Source organism: Balaenoptera musculus, chromosome 7 (assembly GCF_009873245.2).
Source record: "Balaenoptera musculus isolate JJ_BM4_2016_0621 chromosome 7, mBalMus1.pri.v3, whole genome shotgun sequence".
Taxonomy (NCBI): domain Eukaryota; kingdom Metazoa; phylum Chordata; class Mammalia; order Artiodactyla; family Balaenopteridae; genus Balaenoptera; species Balaenoptera musculus.
In genome coordinates, this window is record NC_045791.1 from 68305364 (window position 1) to 68322003 (window position 16640).

General features: G+C 39.4%; 1 protein-coding gene across 2 annotated transcripts; it reads left to right on the top strand.

Moving 5' to 3' along the window:
- The first annotated feature begins 650 nt into the window (after positions 1-650).
- On the top strand, positions 651-1792 carry LOC118898277 (nucleophosmin-like). Of its 2 annotated transcripts, XM_036858456.1 has the most exons (3): positions 651-708; positions 1003-1207; positions 1294-1792. In XM_036858456.1, exons 1-3 carry the CDS (start codon positions 651-653, stop codon positions 1514-1516), a joined length of 486 nt encoding a protein of 161 aa, XP_036714351.1. In that variant the 3' UTR covers positions 1517-1792. The 2 variants fall into 2 exon arrangements, with proteins under 2 accessions (XP_036714351.1, XP_036714350.1); XM_036858455.1 differs by having other exon boundaries at positions 651-1207.
- The last annotated feature ends 14848 nt before the right edge of the window (positions 1793-16640 follow it).

Here is a 16640-nt window from a genome sequence, read left to right on the forward strand (position 1 = left end):
GACATCTGCAAATCAGCATAGACTAGCTCTCAAATACTTTACATGAGTAACAAATTAAAACAGCAGCCAAGCAGGACATGGCAGATGGGGGACTGGGCGGAAAACAGAAGCCTAGGCCGAAGATAAGTACCTGATAAAACCATTCTTTTCAAAGAATGCCAAGAACTCAGATTTGAAGATTAGCCTTGTCAACTTCTTAAGTCTCTGATTCCTCTCAAGAAAAGATGTGATGAATAGATAAGAGTAAATTATAAGGAGTTTTTGAGTAGTTGTTTATAAGGTACTTAAAAGCAGTTCTTTTAAGCCTCTTAAATGTTTCAGTATCCTATTAATTTACGTTATATAGAAGATGACTGACTTAGCAAATGCACACACTGGTCCAGCCAATTATCACAAACCTCAAAGTAGTAGAGTCAAAACCAATGAGGCTATCCGATGCATGTTAGCCCACACTGTTAATTTAGCATTTGAAGCTACATTTAAAAGCAAAAAACCTATTACCCTTCATATGAGGCTCCATCAGTTATTAATTAAAGATTATGCATTCTGCTTTTCCCTGGTGTGATTCTGTCCTGCTCGACTGTTCCCTGGAACAGTAGTCTTTTATCTCCATCCACCTTCTCTCCCACCTAAGTGTGTGCCACCAACCCATGGAAGATTTGATGGACATGGACATGAGCCCCCTGGGGACCCAGAACTATCTTTTCAGTTGTGAACTAAAGGCCGACAAAGATTATCACTGTAAGGTGGATAATGATGAAAATGAGCACCAGTTATCTTCAAGAACGGTCAGTTTAGGGGCTGGCGCAAAGGATGAATTGCACATTGTCGAAGCAGAGGAGATGAATTATGAAGGCGGTCCAATTAAAGTAACACTGGCAGCTTTGAAAATGTCTGTGCAGCCAACGGTTTCCCTTGGGGGCTTTGAAATAACACCACCTGTGGTCTTATGGTTGAAGTGTGGTTCAGGGCCTGTGCATATTAGTAGACAGCACTTAGTAGCTGTGGAGGAAGATGCAGAGTCAGAAGATGAAGAGAAGGAGGATGTGAAACTCCTAAGTATACCTAGAAAGCACTCTGCCCCTGGAAGTGGTAGCAAGTTTCCACAGAAAAAAGTAAAACTTGCTGCTGATGAAGAAGATGATGATGATGAAGATGACGATGATGATGATGACTTTAATGATGAGGAAGCTGAAGAAAAACTCCAGTAGAGAAGTCTGTACGAGATACTCCAGCCAAAAATGCACAAAAATCAAACCAGAACTGAAAAGACTCAAAACCATCAACACCAAGATCAAAAGGTCAAGAATCCTTCAAAAAACAGAAAAAAACTCCTAAAACACCAAAAGGACCTAGCTCTGTAGAAGACATTAAAGTAAAAGTGCAAGCAAGTATAGAAAAAGGTGGTTCCCTTCCCAAAGCGGAAGCCAAATTCATCAATTATGTGAAGAATTGTTTCCAGATGACTGACCAGGAGGCTATTCAAAATCTCTGGCAGTGGAGTAAGTCTCTTTAAGAAAATAGTTTAAACAGTTTGTTAAAATTTTCCATCTTATTTCATTTCTGTAACAGTTGATATCTGGCTGTCCTTTTTATAATGCAGAGTGAGAACTTCTCCTACCGTGTCTGATAAATGTTGTCCAGGTTCCATTGCCAAGAATGTGTTGTCCAAAATGTCTGTTTAGTTTTTAAAGATGGATCTCCACCCTTTGCTTGGTTTTAAGTATGTATGGAATGTTATGATAGGTCATAGTAGTAGTGGTGATCAGACAAATGGAAATGGTGGGGAGACAAAAATATACATGTGAAATAAACTCAGTATTAAAAAAAGATTATGCATTCTTACACATTAAATACATATACACAAAGGCCTCTTTTTTTTAAATTAATTAATTTATTTATTTATTTATTTTGGCCGCATTGTGTCTTGGTTGCTGTGCGCGGGCTTTCTCTAGTTGTGGCTAGCTGGGGCTACTCTTTGTTGCAGTGCGCAGGCTTCTCATTGCGGTGGCTTCTCTTGTTGCGGAGCACAGGCTCTAGGCACACGGGCTTCAGTAGCTGTGGCATGTGGGCTCAGCAGTTGTGCCACACGGACCCTAGAGCACAGGCTCAGTAGTTGTGGTGCATGGGCTTAGTTGCTGCGTGGCATGTGGGATCTTCCCGGACTGGGGCTCGAACCCATGTCCCCTGCACTGGCAGGCGGATTATTAACCACTGGGCCACCAGGGAAGCCCACAAAGGCCTCTTTTAAGACAAAAAAAACCCAGTTATAAATAGACTGCAAAGCACGATGAACCTCCCTAGCCAATTGGCAGGGTGCTCCCTGTTGCAGAAACACCCCAGGAGTCTGTCATCTGTCATGAGGCATCCAAGGATCTGAGTGCTTGGGAGGCAGAGCTCCTCTCTAGCTCTGAGAAGCCCAGCTCTGGCTGGGGGCCAAATCAAGAATTACTGTGAAGCTCTTGAAACCTACAGATACCAAAACAAAAAACAAAAAACAAAAAAAACCTCTCAGATATTTTGTATTAAAAGTTTGGGGGGGCTTCCTTGGTCACCACAATGAGAAGCCCGCGCACCACAATGAAGAGTAGCCCCCGCTCGCCACAACTAGAGAAAGCCTGCACGCAGCAACGAAGACCCAACGCAGCCAAAAATAAATAAATAAATAAATAAATAAATTTATTTAAACAAAAAAAAGAAGAAGAAAAGAAGAACATCTTCCTTAGAGATAAAAATGGCAGACACTCCTAACATCTAAATAACAAGTAAGGCCCAACGTCATTGAGAATGCCAGCACAGAAATAATAAAAACAGTTCACATCCGAAAAGGCCTCTTTCACACCGAAGTTTTAAAAAGTCTCCCTTAAACAATGAGTTAGAGGAAATATAAAAATAAAAAAATTAAAAGTTTTGGGTAGAGTTCTAGAGACAGCAGACTCAAAACATAGGTGAGGCTCTAGCAAAGCTTGATGGTGGGGCGGATCAGTACAGCTTGCTGCTGATTTAAAAACCTAATCTAGAGTATTGCCTCAAAATTAAGAATTAATGCACTAATACAAACCTAAATTTGTAAAATTATTGTTGAACTCTGTTTCCTAAGAAAGATCTTTCAGGGTCCTTTGACTTGCTTAGTTCTTAAGGGCAGTATTAAATGGGATACTATCTTTGTCTAATGTAAATACGGTCACCATCTTATAATTGGGAGACATGAAGTCAGAGGGGTAAGGAATTTTCCTTATATCACACTGCGGAAAAATGAGTTTGTAATAGAATTCAAATATTTTCAACCAGTAACTAGAAATGACAACAATCATATAGCCAACTTTCTATTATCATGTTTTTTAATTCTTTCCATGACTTTTTGTGTTTCTTTGATTCTCCAACCTATAATGTAGGTACTACTGGCATACACCGTTTTACGTGTGAGGAAACAAGCACAGAGTAGCTGCATAACTGCTCCAGTATCACACACAGCTGGTACATATGGAGGCAGGAGGGAAATTCATAGTCCACACTCTTAACCATTGTACTTTTCACCCTTTATGTCTCTACCTACTTCCCCAAATAACAGTTTGTGGGTATTTTGTCTATCAGACACCATGAATGAACTCACTGTAGAGTAAGTCCTCCCTCTAGACTCAAAGGCAAAACAAAACCACGAGGGTGCCTTTTGGTCTAACAATCTGTGACCCAGTATCTGCTGAGAGGAGGCACCCCACTTACCATTCCTGCCACAGTCTCTGTGGTTCAGGGCCTCGACACCCCCCAATCCCACCAGCATTCACATTAGTTGTCATCAAGCATTCTCTCCATGTACAACATTGTTTGTTTTGTAGAAACATAAAAACACATTTCAACCACCCATCTGTTGCTTAAATCTCTTCTATGATACCCAGGCCAAGTGGTCCAGAAATCTGAAACTTCCCATGGTAGCACATTCCATCCTGGTTGGCTTTCACTGAGAAACGTCTTCCTCATGTTGAGAAAAAAAAATCTGTCTGTAGCTTCCTTTTATTTTTTCCAGTTATAACTATTAGATCTAATCTGTTTGTTTGTTTTTATTTTGAGAATTTAATAAACATTACAGGCCCTACCCCCAGAAAAAATGTAGTCTGTAGCCATGCACAAAAGCTGACAAGCAGACCTCCTAAGGCATATAATGGTCCGTGGGCCTTAAGCTTAGAAACCCTCTTCGATAATAACCCTTCAAATGCTGTATGGGGGCGAGCGCTCTTCCCCTCTGTACTGTGCACTGGGTCCAAGAAGGGACTTGTGTTCTTTTCTCCCCACTGAACTGCATCTGCTTAGATTTTGGTCATTCATTTCAGCCCATGGAGACCTTTCTGAACCCTGGTCCTGTGATCTAATCAATTTACTATCCCTCCTTCAAGTCATGAGGCTTCCTACGATACACAAGGGAGTGTGCACATTTAACAAACAGAATATAATCATATGCAGTTAAGTTTGTCACCCAAGAGACCTGCTTTTGTTCTGATTTCTTCAATGTTGGGTTAATTCAGGAATTAGACTAACCAACTCAGAGGATACGAAAACACATGAGAGCCACATGATTGAAGGTCTAGGTACTGATTGCAAAACTTCCTTTTACAGTCTAGTCTGTGACCTCAGGACACCCAAGTATTTTCCCAGGCCTAAAGCACCCCTGCAACTGTAGTCTTCCTAAGTAAAACAGAGTGGCTGCCCAGGGGCTATCTCTTTGGCGTGAAGGATTCTCATGGCCAGCAACTTTACAAATGCCATGTTGGGTATTAGGGTTTTTTTAAATGATTTAATTTACTTGTTTTTAAATGAATTTTTTCATGCTTCAAGAGTAGCTTCTAGTGTTCTAGCATTTTGTGGACAACTTCACATTGATCCTGTCCAAGTACTTTGTAGATTTTATAAATTAAATCATATCACTTCTAGTGTTTGTCATTTCATAACTAAGAGTTTTAATATAGCCAGCATTGTGGAAGAAGATTGAAAAAGATTTGAGTCAGAGGACCCCACTCTGTCATTAACTAACCAAGTGATCACAAGCAGTTCTTCTATCCTTTCTGGGCCTCTTATTTCTCATGTGTAAAAGGAGGGAGCTGGGTTACTTCTTCTGTAAAGTCTCCTCCAGTTTTCAATATCATTTTATTCTAATTTTGTTAAATTAGATGGATGTCCTGAAGCATCAGAACCAATACAAATAGCAGTATCTGGATTCCTTTCTGTGCCTTAAACTTCAAGGCTGAAAGTATGATTTTAATACACAAGGGCTACCACAAAACATCCTTTCACTATATTAGTGACGCATGGTAGGTCACAGGACACAATCTCTCTATTGCAATGATTCCTAAACTTTGGAAACACCTAGGGAATTTTAAAAATTGATGATGCCTAGATCTCACCCCCAAATATTCCGTTTAATTGGGAAAGAGTGAGACCACCTGGACCAGCAGAATTATAAAAACTTCTCCAGTTTAGAACCACTGCTCCAGTCCATAGTTTTCAATTCTGAATGCTTGCAAGAATCACCTGATAAATTTTCAAAGTCTACCAATGCCTAGATCCACTCCCAGATTCTGATTCAATTGGCCTGTGGGACCAGGGCATTGACATGTTTTTAAACTCTGCAGGTGACTGTAATATGTAGACAGGGTTGGGAACTACTCTAATCTCTACCTCACAAGTTCCTTCTAGTTGATCGTCCTGACATGCTACTCCATCTCACACTGGCTATTCATCGAATGAAAAAACTTTGGACCTAGTTACAAGATACAGCTCCACCTCCACTATATCAACCTGGTGTCATAACTTCCTGCTTTTGCTCGAGGACCATAACATCTTATCTTGTCAATTAACAAGTGCTCCCTGTTATGTGACCTGAATTGCCCAGCTATGAGCTCTCAAATGCTTCTTTCAGATTGTAGTAACACTTCTTTCTATCAATTTCTGTCTGCTTTATGCATCAGTTTTCCCTAGTACCTTGAATGCCTTTGCCCACTATTCCAAACTTCCTCTGCATCCTGGATTATCCTGATAAAATTTCTCCTATGATCCCAACTAACTACTATTAAATGGAGTCTAAAGGACATACCCAACTGAAAAAAAATCTGCCTATTTTCTCCAACAGCTAACCAATGCTAGGCATATATAGCAAGGGAATTGGACACACACACACACACACACACACACACACACACATACAATTTCTAAAACTGTAACACTTTCTTCCATTCAACACTGGCTTCAGTTCCGGACAGGTACCTTAAGAAACACAAGAATCAATCTTGGAAAAGTGCAAAGATGAGAACTGTACATTTTCAAGGGAATTAAGAAGTTACCAAAAGAAGGTGAAAGCAAAGATTAGACCCTCAGTCTAGAAAAATGAAAGCTGACGGTGAATCATTTTTAAATCGTGACTAAAATAATATTATTTTCTCAAATATGGAACATAGAAGCTGAAAGAACAATGTTCTAGGAAAAATAAAAGATAATACTGCATAGTAAGTATAAAACAAAATTATAAGGAGCTTATACAGGTTAAAGATAAATAGGTTCTTTGACGGCTTAGATCAACTTGATAAATGAGATAAAATGGGTTTTTCAGAAAGTAAGAATAATTACTTAACATTTGGGGCGGGACTTTATCAGTTTTTAAAGTACTTTCATACACATGTTTTTTATTCAAGTCTTGTAAAAAATCAGAAGTTAGAGCTGTTCTGAGAACATTCTGAACATTTTGAGGCCAGTATTACAAAGGTATCCAACATCTTCCACAAAAGCTCCTTTGAGATGCTGTCTGATACTGGGCTGGCCAGATATTCGCTCTAGAGGCATTTATATTCTTTATGACCAGAGGTGGATTTACCATGAATCTAATGAAGCTTTAAGCTTTAATCACTTCTCTTGCAAGGGTTTTTTCCAAGTCTTAAGTGGAGCCCTGACAGTAGGTTCCCATGGTTGTATGTTTTTGTCAAATAGCAAAAGTCAGTTGTTATCATCTGTTGTGACTTTTTTTCTTCATCCTGAATATTTATTTTCTTACATACTCTGTATTGGAAACTTTATATTCTTTTTCTTAAATATGGAATGCGGTGCCCCTCCTGCTTATGAGCTATTATTGCTAAGTCATAGCATCCTGCTACCCACCGCAAGGCCATCAATATCCTCCTCTTTGTCTTTTAATCTTCCTTCTCCATCAACACTCAGCCTTTGAGTTTCAGCTGTTCCTTGCTCTCTCCTTGGCCATATTCCTCCTTTCTGATGACCGTCCCCTCACAGGGAATGTCTTCCCAAGGAAGACTCAGAGTATCAGGTAAAGCTTTCCAGTTATTCCCTTTCTCTTCCCTGGACCAGCTCTCCTCCTTTTCCTCAACCTTGGAGAAGGTTCTCAGTGTGAGAGAACTCAGTTTCTACTTGCAACTCTCTCTGCCGTGTCCTCCCAGCTTTGCCCTTTCATTTCAGTCACACACCCTTCTCCTGCTCCTCAGAGCCTTTCTTGCTGCCTTTGCCCACACTCAGCACCTTCAGCAGTTATGGTCTCCTTTAGTGGTTTCTCTCTTCTAAATTTCCATTCCTTCCCCAAAAGTAAAAAATACACTAAATACTGAAAATGCCTTTTAACTTGAGTTGTTTTGGCACAAGTGTCCCAGAAGGGAGGGAGAGAGAAGATGTGTGGCAGTTACTCCTGGGCCAAACTTGGGAGCAGTGCTTTCCCCCGCTGTGGATAAGTTGCCAAAATAGACACTGGGAAATGAAAAAAAAAAAGTTTTTCCTTCCATGAAGTGTGGTTTCGCGCACCTGGAGTTCTGAAGGCAGCCTGAGAGAGGCAGAAAGTGTGGGGATGTGCGTCACCTGAGGTATCCATTTACACACATGCACACAACCATAGAACATGGGTCCGAAGTGTTAGGACTGACTTCAGGAGCTCAGCTATGAAATAAAGATTCCACTGTGTCTACCCTAAACTACCCACCCAATATAGAAAAAGGGAAATTTTTATTTTACAAAGATTTCAATAATGCAGGCTTAAGCTCAAAGAACTGTAATACTTTGAAGTTTATCTAGAAGATATAATTAAAATGTAGACTATCTCAGTCACTGAATTTTAGTTATCATGGTTTTTTCTGGTTTAAGCAATACTAAATAGTGATTCTGAAAAATGTTTAAAATGTTATAATGTTACGGTGTCTTAATTTTCCTCCCAGAAAACCATCTAATGGGTTAAATCAGATTTAAGTAAAGATTTTAATAAAGAAGCATTTAAATGAGAGTCCTGGGCAGGATCAGCATTGTGGTTGAATAGAAACACACGAGAGTCTGCCAAGAAAAAAAGAGGAAGGGATTTGACCTTTGCCTTAGATTTCAGTCTGGGAATTTGCAGTACTTTAATGCTACATATTTTGTTCAACCAACAAAAAGCCACAATGTTTATGGAAGCTCAGGAGAGTCAACTTCTTCTCACTAGATATTCTCAGTACAATAAAATATTAATGCTGTGCTAAAATTATACATTTTCATATATACAAGAGCAAACTGTGCTGATTTCCTGGGTGCAAAAGATTTAGTAATTATAAGTAAACTTACGGGTAAACACGTGGCCCTAGATATTTTTTCACATCTGTCATTTGCTAGCTCCCCAGCGTTAATTTGAGTACCCCTGTACTGGGATATCTCTCTGGGGAGAAGAAAACTACAGCCTACACATAGTAACCAAATCCTGTGAATTCCTGACAGTTCTAACATTTTTGACATAAAGATTTTTAGTTAAATATGTATGCCTTGATTTTATCCTACCCACTATCACCACCTTGGTCATTCACTCTCTTTCAGTAGCTCAACAGTATACATTCACTGAAAATGCTGAATCACAATGCTATGAGGTATTCATGCAATCTCCTGCTTAGGATTACCCATAATGAAGAAAGCTCAATGATGACTGGCTAAATAATGACCAATATAGAATTTAGTCCACTATTTATATGGCCTATCTTTCACTCCATTCTTGAGCTGAGTTCCATAAGCCTACATTGCCTCAGGCATGAGGAAACAAAAATACAGGTCAGAGTCCTTGCAATATTAGACCAGGGCTTACACCATTTAAAAAAAAAAAAAAAAAAGCTGAAAACAATGACAAACATGAAAACAGTTTCCCAAAAGGGTTGGACTAGCTTCTTTGAGTCATCACAATAAAAATGGAGTAACATTCAGCAGAGTCATCAATGCCACCTACGTCACATGCAGACTAAAAAAAACATCATAGCCCAAACATCATGGAACACAAAGCAGAAAAAGTTGGGTACATCCACCCTCTTCATAGCAGTGGCCACAGCAATCATCTTTCAAATCTCAGAGAAATATCCCAGCACACTGATACTCAAATGAGTAAATATTTATTCTACGCATTAAAAAATAGTTTCATATAACCTTATGTGTCTTTTCTCCTCACTGTACCTTGCTGTCCTTTTACTCTACTACCTCTGTGTTTGGCATATAGTTGAATTTTACATATGAATTTAAAAAATGATGGAAGGAAAATTGAATATCTTGGGATATGATATCTAAATCTTAAAAATAAGAATTCTTAAGGATGCTTGAATTGGGAGAATTTCCTGGGGCAGTGGCGGGGGGCTAAAGACGACGTATTTTTAGTGCACAAAAAAGTTGTCATTAGTTATTTGATTTCTTCATTAATTCAGCAAATATTTTTTGTCTATCATCAGCACACCAGGAATTGTTCTAGGTTTCTGTGATTCAATGATCAACAGCACAGACTTGGGCAGAATTTACATTCTAGGGTGGGGGGAAATAGTTAAAAACTAAAAATGAAAACTGAGCACAAAAATAATGATATAGTTATGATTGTGATTAGGGCCAAAATGGGACTTTTTGGAGAAATGGAAAGGTGCGAGCCAGATTGTACAGAGCCTTATATACCGTGTTAAGGATTTTCTGTTTTATCCTAAGATAAATGGTAAATATTGTGAAGTTTAAAGCAGGAATATACCTTGATTAAAATTTCATTTTGAAAAGAATACCCTAGGGGTCTAAAAGTAGAAATGATTAGAAGAGATGAGCAAAACACGATTATGGCAGGAGTGGGTGAAAGTAAAGGTCCAGTTGGGAGGCTACTGCTGTAGTTTAGGCAAAAGGTGATGGCAGTTGAGCCACAGGAGTAGCAGTGGACACATGGAGATGTGACCAGATAGATCCAAGATTCATCTGCAAGGTGCAAGATGCTTACCGAGTAGATAATAGTCAAGGGTAACATCAGCGTTTCTGTCATGAGCAACTGGAAGGATGGGGGATGGGAAGACTGAGAATATTAAATAAAGATTAGGTTTGAGGGATAAGTAGGTTTGAGGGATAAAATCCATGAGAGGTAACCAAGAGGAGATAGCAAGTAAATGTTGTACGTACAGTTTTGTAGCTCAGAAGGGAAATCTGTGATGGTGAAAGCAATCTCTGAGTCATGGTGAATGCACAGTATTTTTTATAAGCTGTGGAAGTGAATGAGATTTCATGGGAAAAGAATGTAGGGTAAGAAAGAAACAGGGTCCAAGACTGGTCTTTGAAAAACTCTAATTGCTAAGTAGAGGAGGAGGCTCTACCAAAGGTGAACGAAAAGGGTTGGCCAGATGGGGTAGAAAGAACACTAGATTGTGTGTTACACTAAGTTGTGTGTTACAGAAGCCAAGAAAAGAGAGAATTTCAAACAGAGAAATTGATCACACAGGAAAGTCAAGTAAGAGGAGGATTTTGCAATGGGGCCACCACTGAGATCTTAGCCAGGACAGTTTGATGGCATGGTAGATTGGAGAGAACTGAGCTGTGAAAGGGAAGTGAAGGCATTAGGAAAATGTGCATACAATAACCCTTTCCAGAAGCCTAATCATGGGCAAAATTTTGAGGTTCTATTCTTGGTTATGTAGCCTGCATTTCTCCATTTGTGAAATGAGGGTGTGACTATAATCATATTCAGAAAATGACTCAGAAATGCAAGGGCAAAGCCCTGTGATTGGCATCACTCAATTCAGTTGAGTTCAAATAATATTTATTGAGCACATGATAGATCCTGTGACACAGAGATGAACAGGACAAGGTGCATTCTTGCCAAGAGCATATGATTTAATGGAGGAGACAGAATAAAACACATAAATTTTTAAAAATGCAGTAAGTTTGAAGATGAAAGTATGCATGATGTGCCATGAGAGCAAAGAAGAGGGGCATATAGCCCAACCAGAAAATCTGAGAAACTTTCTGGAAGAGAAGACACATGAACTAAGCTGTGGAGAAGCAAATAGGAATTAGCTGAGCGGTAAGTAAAGATACACCACGGAGGGAATGTATGAACATAAGCAAAGGCCCAGAGAGGTGGAACACAATTTAAATTCTGTGTACACCCTGTCCATGATTTGCTCAGAGCATCTGCACGTCAGCTACTAGAATGTAAAGCGGAGTGTGAGAGTTAAGTCTGGAGAGGTAGACAGGCCAAGCTCATGAAGAATTTGTGTGCCATGTTAAGAAGATTTGACTTTAGTAACCATCTGGATTCAAACTTAAGATCAATCACCTATTAGTCCTGTGACTTTGGACTATTTCCTTAGACTCCCAGAGCTCCCAATTTCCTCAATGAGAGTTTTTATTTTTAATTTCCTTAAATGAGAGCTTAAACAGTACCTACATCCTAATATGAAAATTTCATGAACCCTCAATTAGGGTTAAAAATTATCTGAGCAGGAAGCAGCCTTAGACTCATCCAATCTACTTATTATACATATACGGAAACTGAGTCCCAAGGAGATGAATAACTTATCCAAGCTCATGCTTTGAAGAAGCAGCAGAGCCTACAGCAAATCTGAGTTCTATTATCTGATACTATGACACTACTGAGCATTCCTTTTTTCCAGGAGTTAAAGAAAAGTTTGAAGCAACCAAAAAATGAAAGAGGTGGCAGAGGACAGGTTTTCAAATGCCAAAGTGTCAGTAGAGATGACATTTTCTGATGATGAGCAACAAACTGAAGGTTGAGAATTAAGACAGGGACAAAGCTGGGATGTGCTAGTCACTTTCTTCCTTCCTGGTGCAAATCACCATGAACTCACAGCTTGCTACGTATATCGCAAGAGGCATGGGTTTTGACAGAAGCCAGGCTAGGTTCATATCCCTGTTCTGCAATTTATTAGCTGTGTGACTTGAGTCAACTCTTTTCTGTATCTGTAAAATCTGAAAATAATGCCTTACTGATTTCTTGAATAAGTTAGTATATATGGACATGCTTAATATATTGCCTCACACAAAGGAGGCACCGGAATATTTGTTTTCTTTATTCTTTCTCAGAAAAATACAGTGCAGACCACCACAGGTACAAGATGAGTCCATTTAATGACATATACCCAGACAATTTATTCTTAAGACCCCCCAGGGAATATGGAAGTGGATGATAGACTATTTTATAGACTATTCTCTATCTTCTAGGTTTCAGACCGATCTACTAAGTCCTGAACAGCTGATGACAGACTAGTCAACAGCTCAGAGACCAAAGATCAGAGTCTGAATTGACTTGGTGGAGCTTTTAGCTAACAAGAAAGGGACATGTGATGGGTTAGTAGGACAGGCGTGGTGTCTACGATAGAAATAAATGCAACTGAAGGTAAGAAAATGAACATGGGAGAAGTAGAGGAAGAAGTTGTCAACCAACACGTCATGGTCTCAAACATAAAAATGCTCTGTGTGGGCGGCCATAAAATGTTTTCTCTGTAATTATTAACAACTATGGCCTGAAAATTATTTTGAGTTCATTCCAATGTAAATAGTAAGACAGGACGAGTAAGCACTTTTCTTTAACTGCATGACCTTTAAGGAAGAAAGCATAAAGATTTGCTTAAAGTAGCCATGGAACTAGTTCCATCAAATTCACGTGACTGGGTACACTCCAGCCCTCTGATGAAGACAGCAGAGAATGAGCCCTAGGCCGGGGGTACATGAGGATTTGAACCATGTTTCATTGCCGCTTCTTTCCTTCCCTGAAACTAGCTGACTTCTCTGTTTTGGGCATTTGGTAACATACACACTTCCTGTGGAAACAGCCAGGCAAAAACAAAGGCAGACTAAGCTCTCCCCATGCTCTTAATCTTGAGCCTCACAAGTATTTTATTTGCCAAAGTCACACCACATATCAACTCTCTTCACATTTCCCAGTCTACAGTTTTCTAAACCTTTCTATCACAGGCTAGAGGAGGACAAAAATGAATCTCTCTATAACTTCCTCTCCCTTTTTCTGCTTAAGAAATTCTGATAAGAAGAAATTAGGAAATAGAGATGAGTCTCATTCACTTTTCAGCTATTCACTGAGTACCTCCAGTGGGTCAGGTGCTCTGCTAGGTACAGGAGACACAAAGATAATAAGACATGGATCTTGCCCTCGGGTACTCTCAGCCTGGTACAGAGACACATGAATACTACTCATTGTACTACAGTGTAACAAATGTAATGAAAGAGGTAAGCAAGGGATTAAAGGGGCTCATCAAGAAAACATTCAAGGCAGATCAAGAAAACATTCATGAAAGAGTATTTTGAGTTGAGTCAAGATGGAAGAACAGGACTTTGTCAGAGAAAAGGGCATAATGGCAGATGTAACAACACGATAAACACAGGGAGGTATGAAAGGACCTGCCAAATTTGCGTATCTGCTAAAAGTTTGTTATTGATGGAATAAGGGTACAATAGAATGGAGTAGGATTGGGGAAATGAGGCCAGAAAAGGGGGCAGAGGCTAAATTATGAAGGGTTTTATATGCCATGATAGAAACATTTTAACTCTATCCAGAAGGTCATAGATACCCATTGAAAAGTATTAATCCAGGGAGTGAATAACTAGATTTAAACTCTAGAAAGGTCATCCTCAGCAGGGTGGAGGTGGAGACAGGATTGGATGGGGTGGAGAGTTGAGATAGGATTTCCAGTGAGAAAGTCACTGTGTTGGTTCATGTGAGTTATGATGGGAACCAGAACTAGAGGACTGGCAATGGGAATGGAGGAGAGGAGGCATATTTGAGAAGTATTTAAGATTAGCCAACTAATTAAATGTGTAGATGAGGGCAAGGGAGAAGTAATGGAAGATGAACACCAGACTGGGGGTTTTGGCTCCTGGGTAGGTGGTGGTAAAATTAGCTGAAGTAGAAACATGGAAGGATATTAAGGGGAAGATTTGTTTGAATTTATTTTTTTAATTTTTATTTATTTATTTATTTATATTTTTATTGTGTTAAGAACACTTAGAATGAGATCCATCTCTTAACAATTTTTTTCAGTGTAAAATACAGTATCGTTGACACTATATGTACAATGCTGTACAGCAGATCTCTGGAACTTAAATCATCTTGCTTAACTGAAACTTTATGCTTGTGGAATAGTAATTCCCCATCTTCTCCTCTCTCTAGTCCCTGGAAACCACCATTTCACTCTTTCAGTCTACGAATTTTACTATTTTAGATCTTTCATAAGTGGAATCATGCAGTTTGTGAAATTAGAATCTCAAAGAGATATTAGCACTCCCCTGTTCACTGCAGCACTATTCACGATAGCCAAGATGTGGAAACACCCTAAATGTCTATCCACAGATGAATAGATTTTTAAAAATGTGGCATATACATACAATGGAATTTTATCCAGCCTTTAAAAAGAAAGAAATTCTGCTATATGTGGCAATGTGGATGAATATTGAGGACATTATGTTAAGGGAAATAAGCTACTGTGAACTTCTCACAGGACACTAAGTTGATGCTGTCCAATAAGTCCTTAGATATACATATGAATCTTCAGCTGAAGTAGAGAAATTTCTGAAGAAAATCAAGACAAATCATAAAGTTAAGAAGGCAACCAAAAAATTGTACATGACATTCTCTGCCTCTAGAAGTCAGATTTGCTTAGGAAATCAAGTAGGAACTAAAGTAGTTTAAGAAACATGTTTTCATTTTATTATCAAAACAAGAACAGAGGAAGACTGGAAACAAAATTGAGGAAGACACTGTATGTTATACATGAAAGTTAAGAGTGTAAATCCTGAGTTCTCATCACAAGGAGAAATATTTTTTTCTTTTTCTTTTCTTTTGTAGTTACTTGAGAAGATGAGTATTCACTAAGCTGACTGTGATAATCATTTCATGATGTATATAAGCCAAATCATTATGCTCTACACCTTAAAAATACAGTACTGTATCTCAATTATATCTCAATAAAACTGGAAGGAAAACAATTTGAGGAAGATAGGCTGATTAACCTGGAGGATGAGAAAGATTTCCTAAGACGAAAGACTGAGATCCTAGTGGACACCTTGACAGATTTAAATGAAGGCTAATACGCCAGGAGAGACTAGTATGAGAAAGGGTGCTCCATGTCTAACTGCTCTTTCGGAGGGTTTTAGAAAGGGGGAAGATGGGTTGACTGCTATCAGATCAGAAATTGTGTCCTCCTGTAACAGCTCTGAGAGGGCAGAAAACTATTGAGAGGCATCTCCTTAAAGTCACAGAGACTGAAAATCAATTGGGGAACTTTAACTATTTAGAGAAGTGTACACAGTGGTTACAGAATATCTGGATGGGTATGATGGGGGAAGATAAGGAAGATCAGCGTAAGATGCTCAGGGCATTACTGGGTAACAAAGCAGAAACAATGAATAAGCAGAAACTCTGGGCATGTATGAAGTAGAAAAAAAGATATTAGGGTTAGAGGTAACATAGTTGATCGGTAGTGGCAAGAGCAGTACAAGCAGTCAACAAGGAGCTGAGTCACCATTATGATGGGCTCAATATTTCACACTGAGGAAGCCACAAAATAACCCGGTCCCCAAGAGTGTTTCACCTCCATGTGGACCACTTACAGGGCATTCCTCTTTCCATGAAATTTCTATTACATTATTTCTACAAATATATTTACAATAACTCCCTCAGTACCTGGGGGTAGTCTGAGATCATACTGTTCTCTCTTTTTCTGGCAGCCAAAACTGCATAAGATACCGCTCCAACTTTTTTAAGCAGTTAACTACACACTTCTTTTAGTGTGACAGCCAGAAATGAGTGAAATAGGTCATAATGTCCACCAAGAAGTCAAGAGAAATGATCACCCTCTGCACTCTGAACACCATCTCCTTTTGCTGGCAGCCTCATTGCACTGCTCATAATGACTTTGCTGTCTCAATTCTTTTATTATTTATTTATTCATGAAACATACATTTATGGAACGTCTATCATCTACCAAGGACTCTATACAAGAGGAACTGGAGGATGTTAAAGAGAGTAAAAACAAACACAGTCCCCTGCCTTCATGTAGTTTAGCATCCAATGGGGGAGACAGGCACTGAGCCAATAATCACACTCATGAAAGCATCATCCATCACACGTGAGGGAGGAGGGGGCCCAGGACCACTCATGCTCCCCGTAAGACTGCCTTCCCTTGTCTTCAATCCCTCCAGTGGCACAAAAGAAGAGGGTGCACCACAGCTCCCTCCCAAGAGAGGCTTATAATCCCTCTACCACTATCTACACTTTATCCCAGTTTCCTACAGTTAGCACAAAATGTCCCGGTCTCTCAGGAGATCCCACAAACCCAAACCCCCTAACTCCTTAAGGCTCTGACTTCAGCCCCACCCTG

What these genes read in the sequence shown, in the direction of transcription:
- LOC118898277 (XM_036858455.1), top strand. Translation starts at nt 651, where the DNA reads ATGGAAGATTTGATGGACATGGACATGAGCCCCCTGGGGACCCAGAAC. An exon ending in GAAGCTGAAGAAAAACTCCA is followed by an intron (nt 1,208 to 1,293) that starts GTAGAGAAGTCT and finishes ATCAACACCAAG; the next exon opens with ATCAAAAGGTCAAGAATCCT.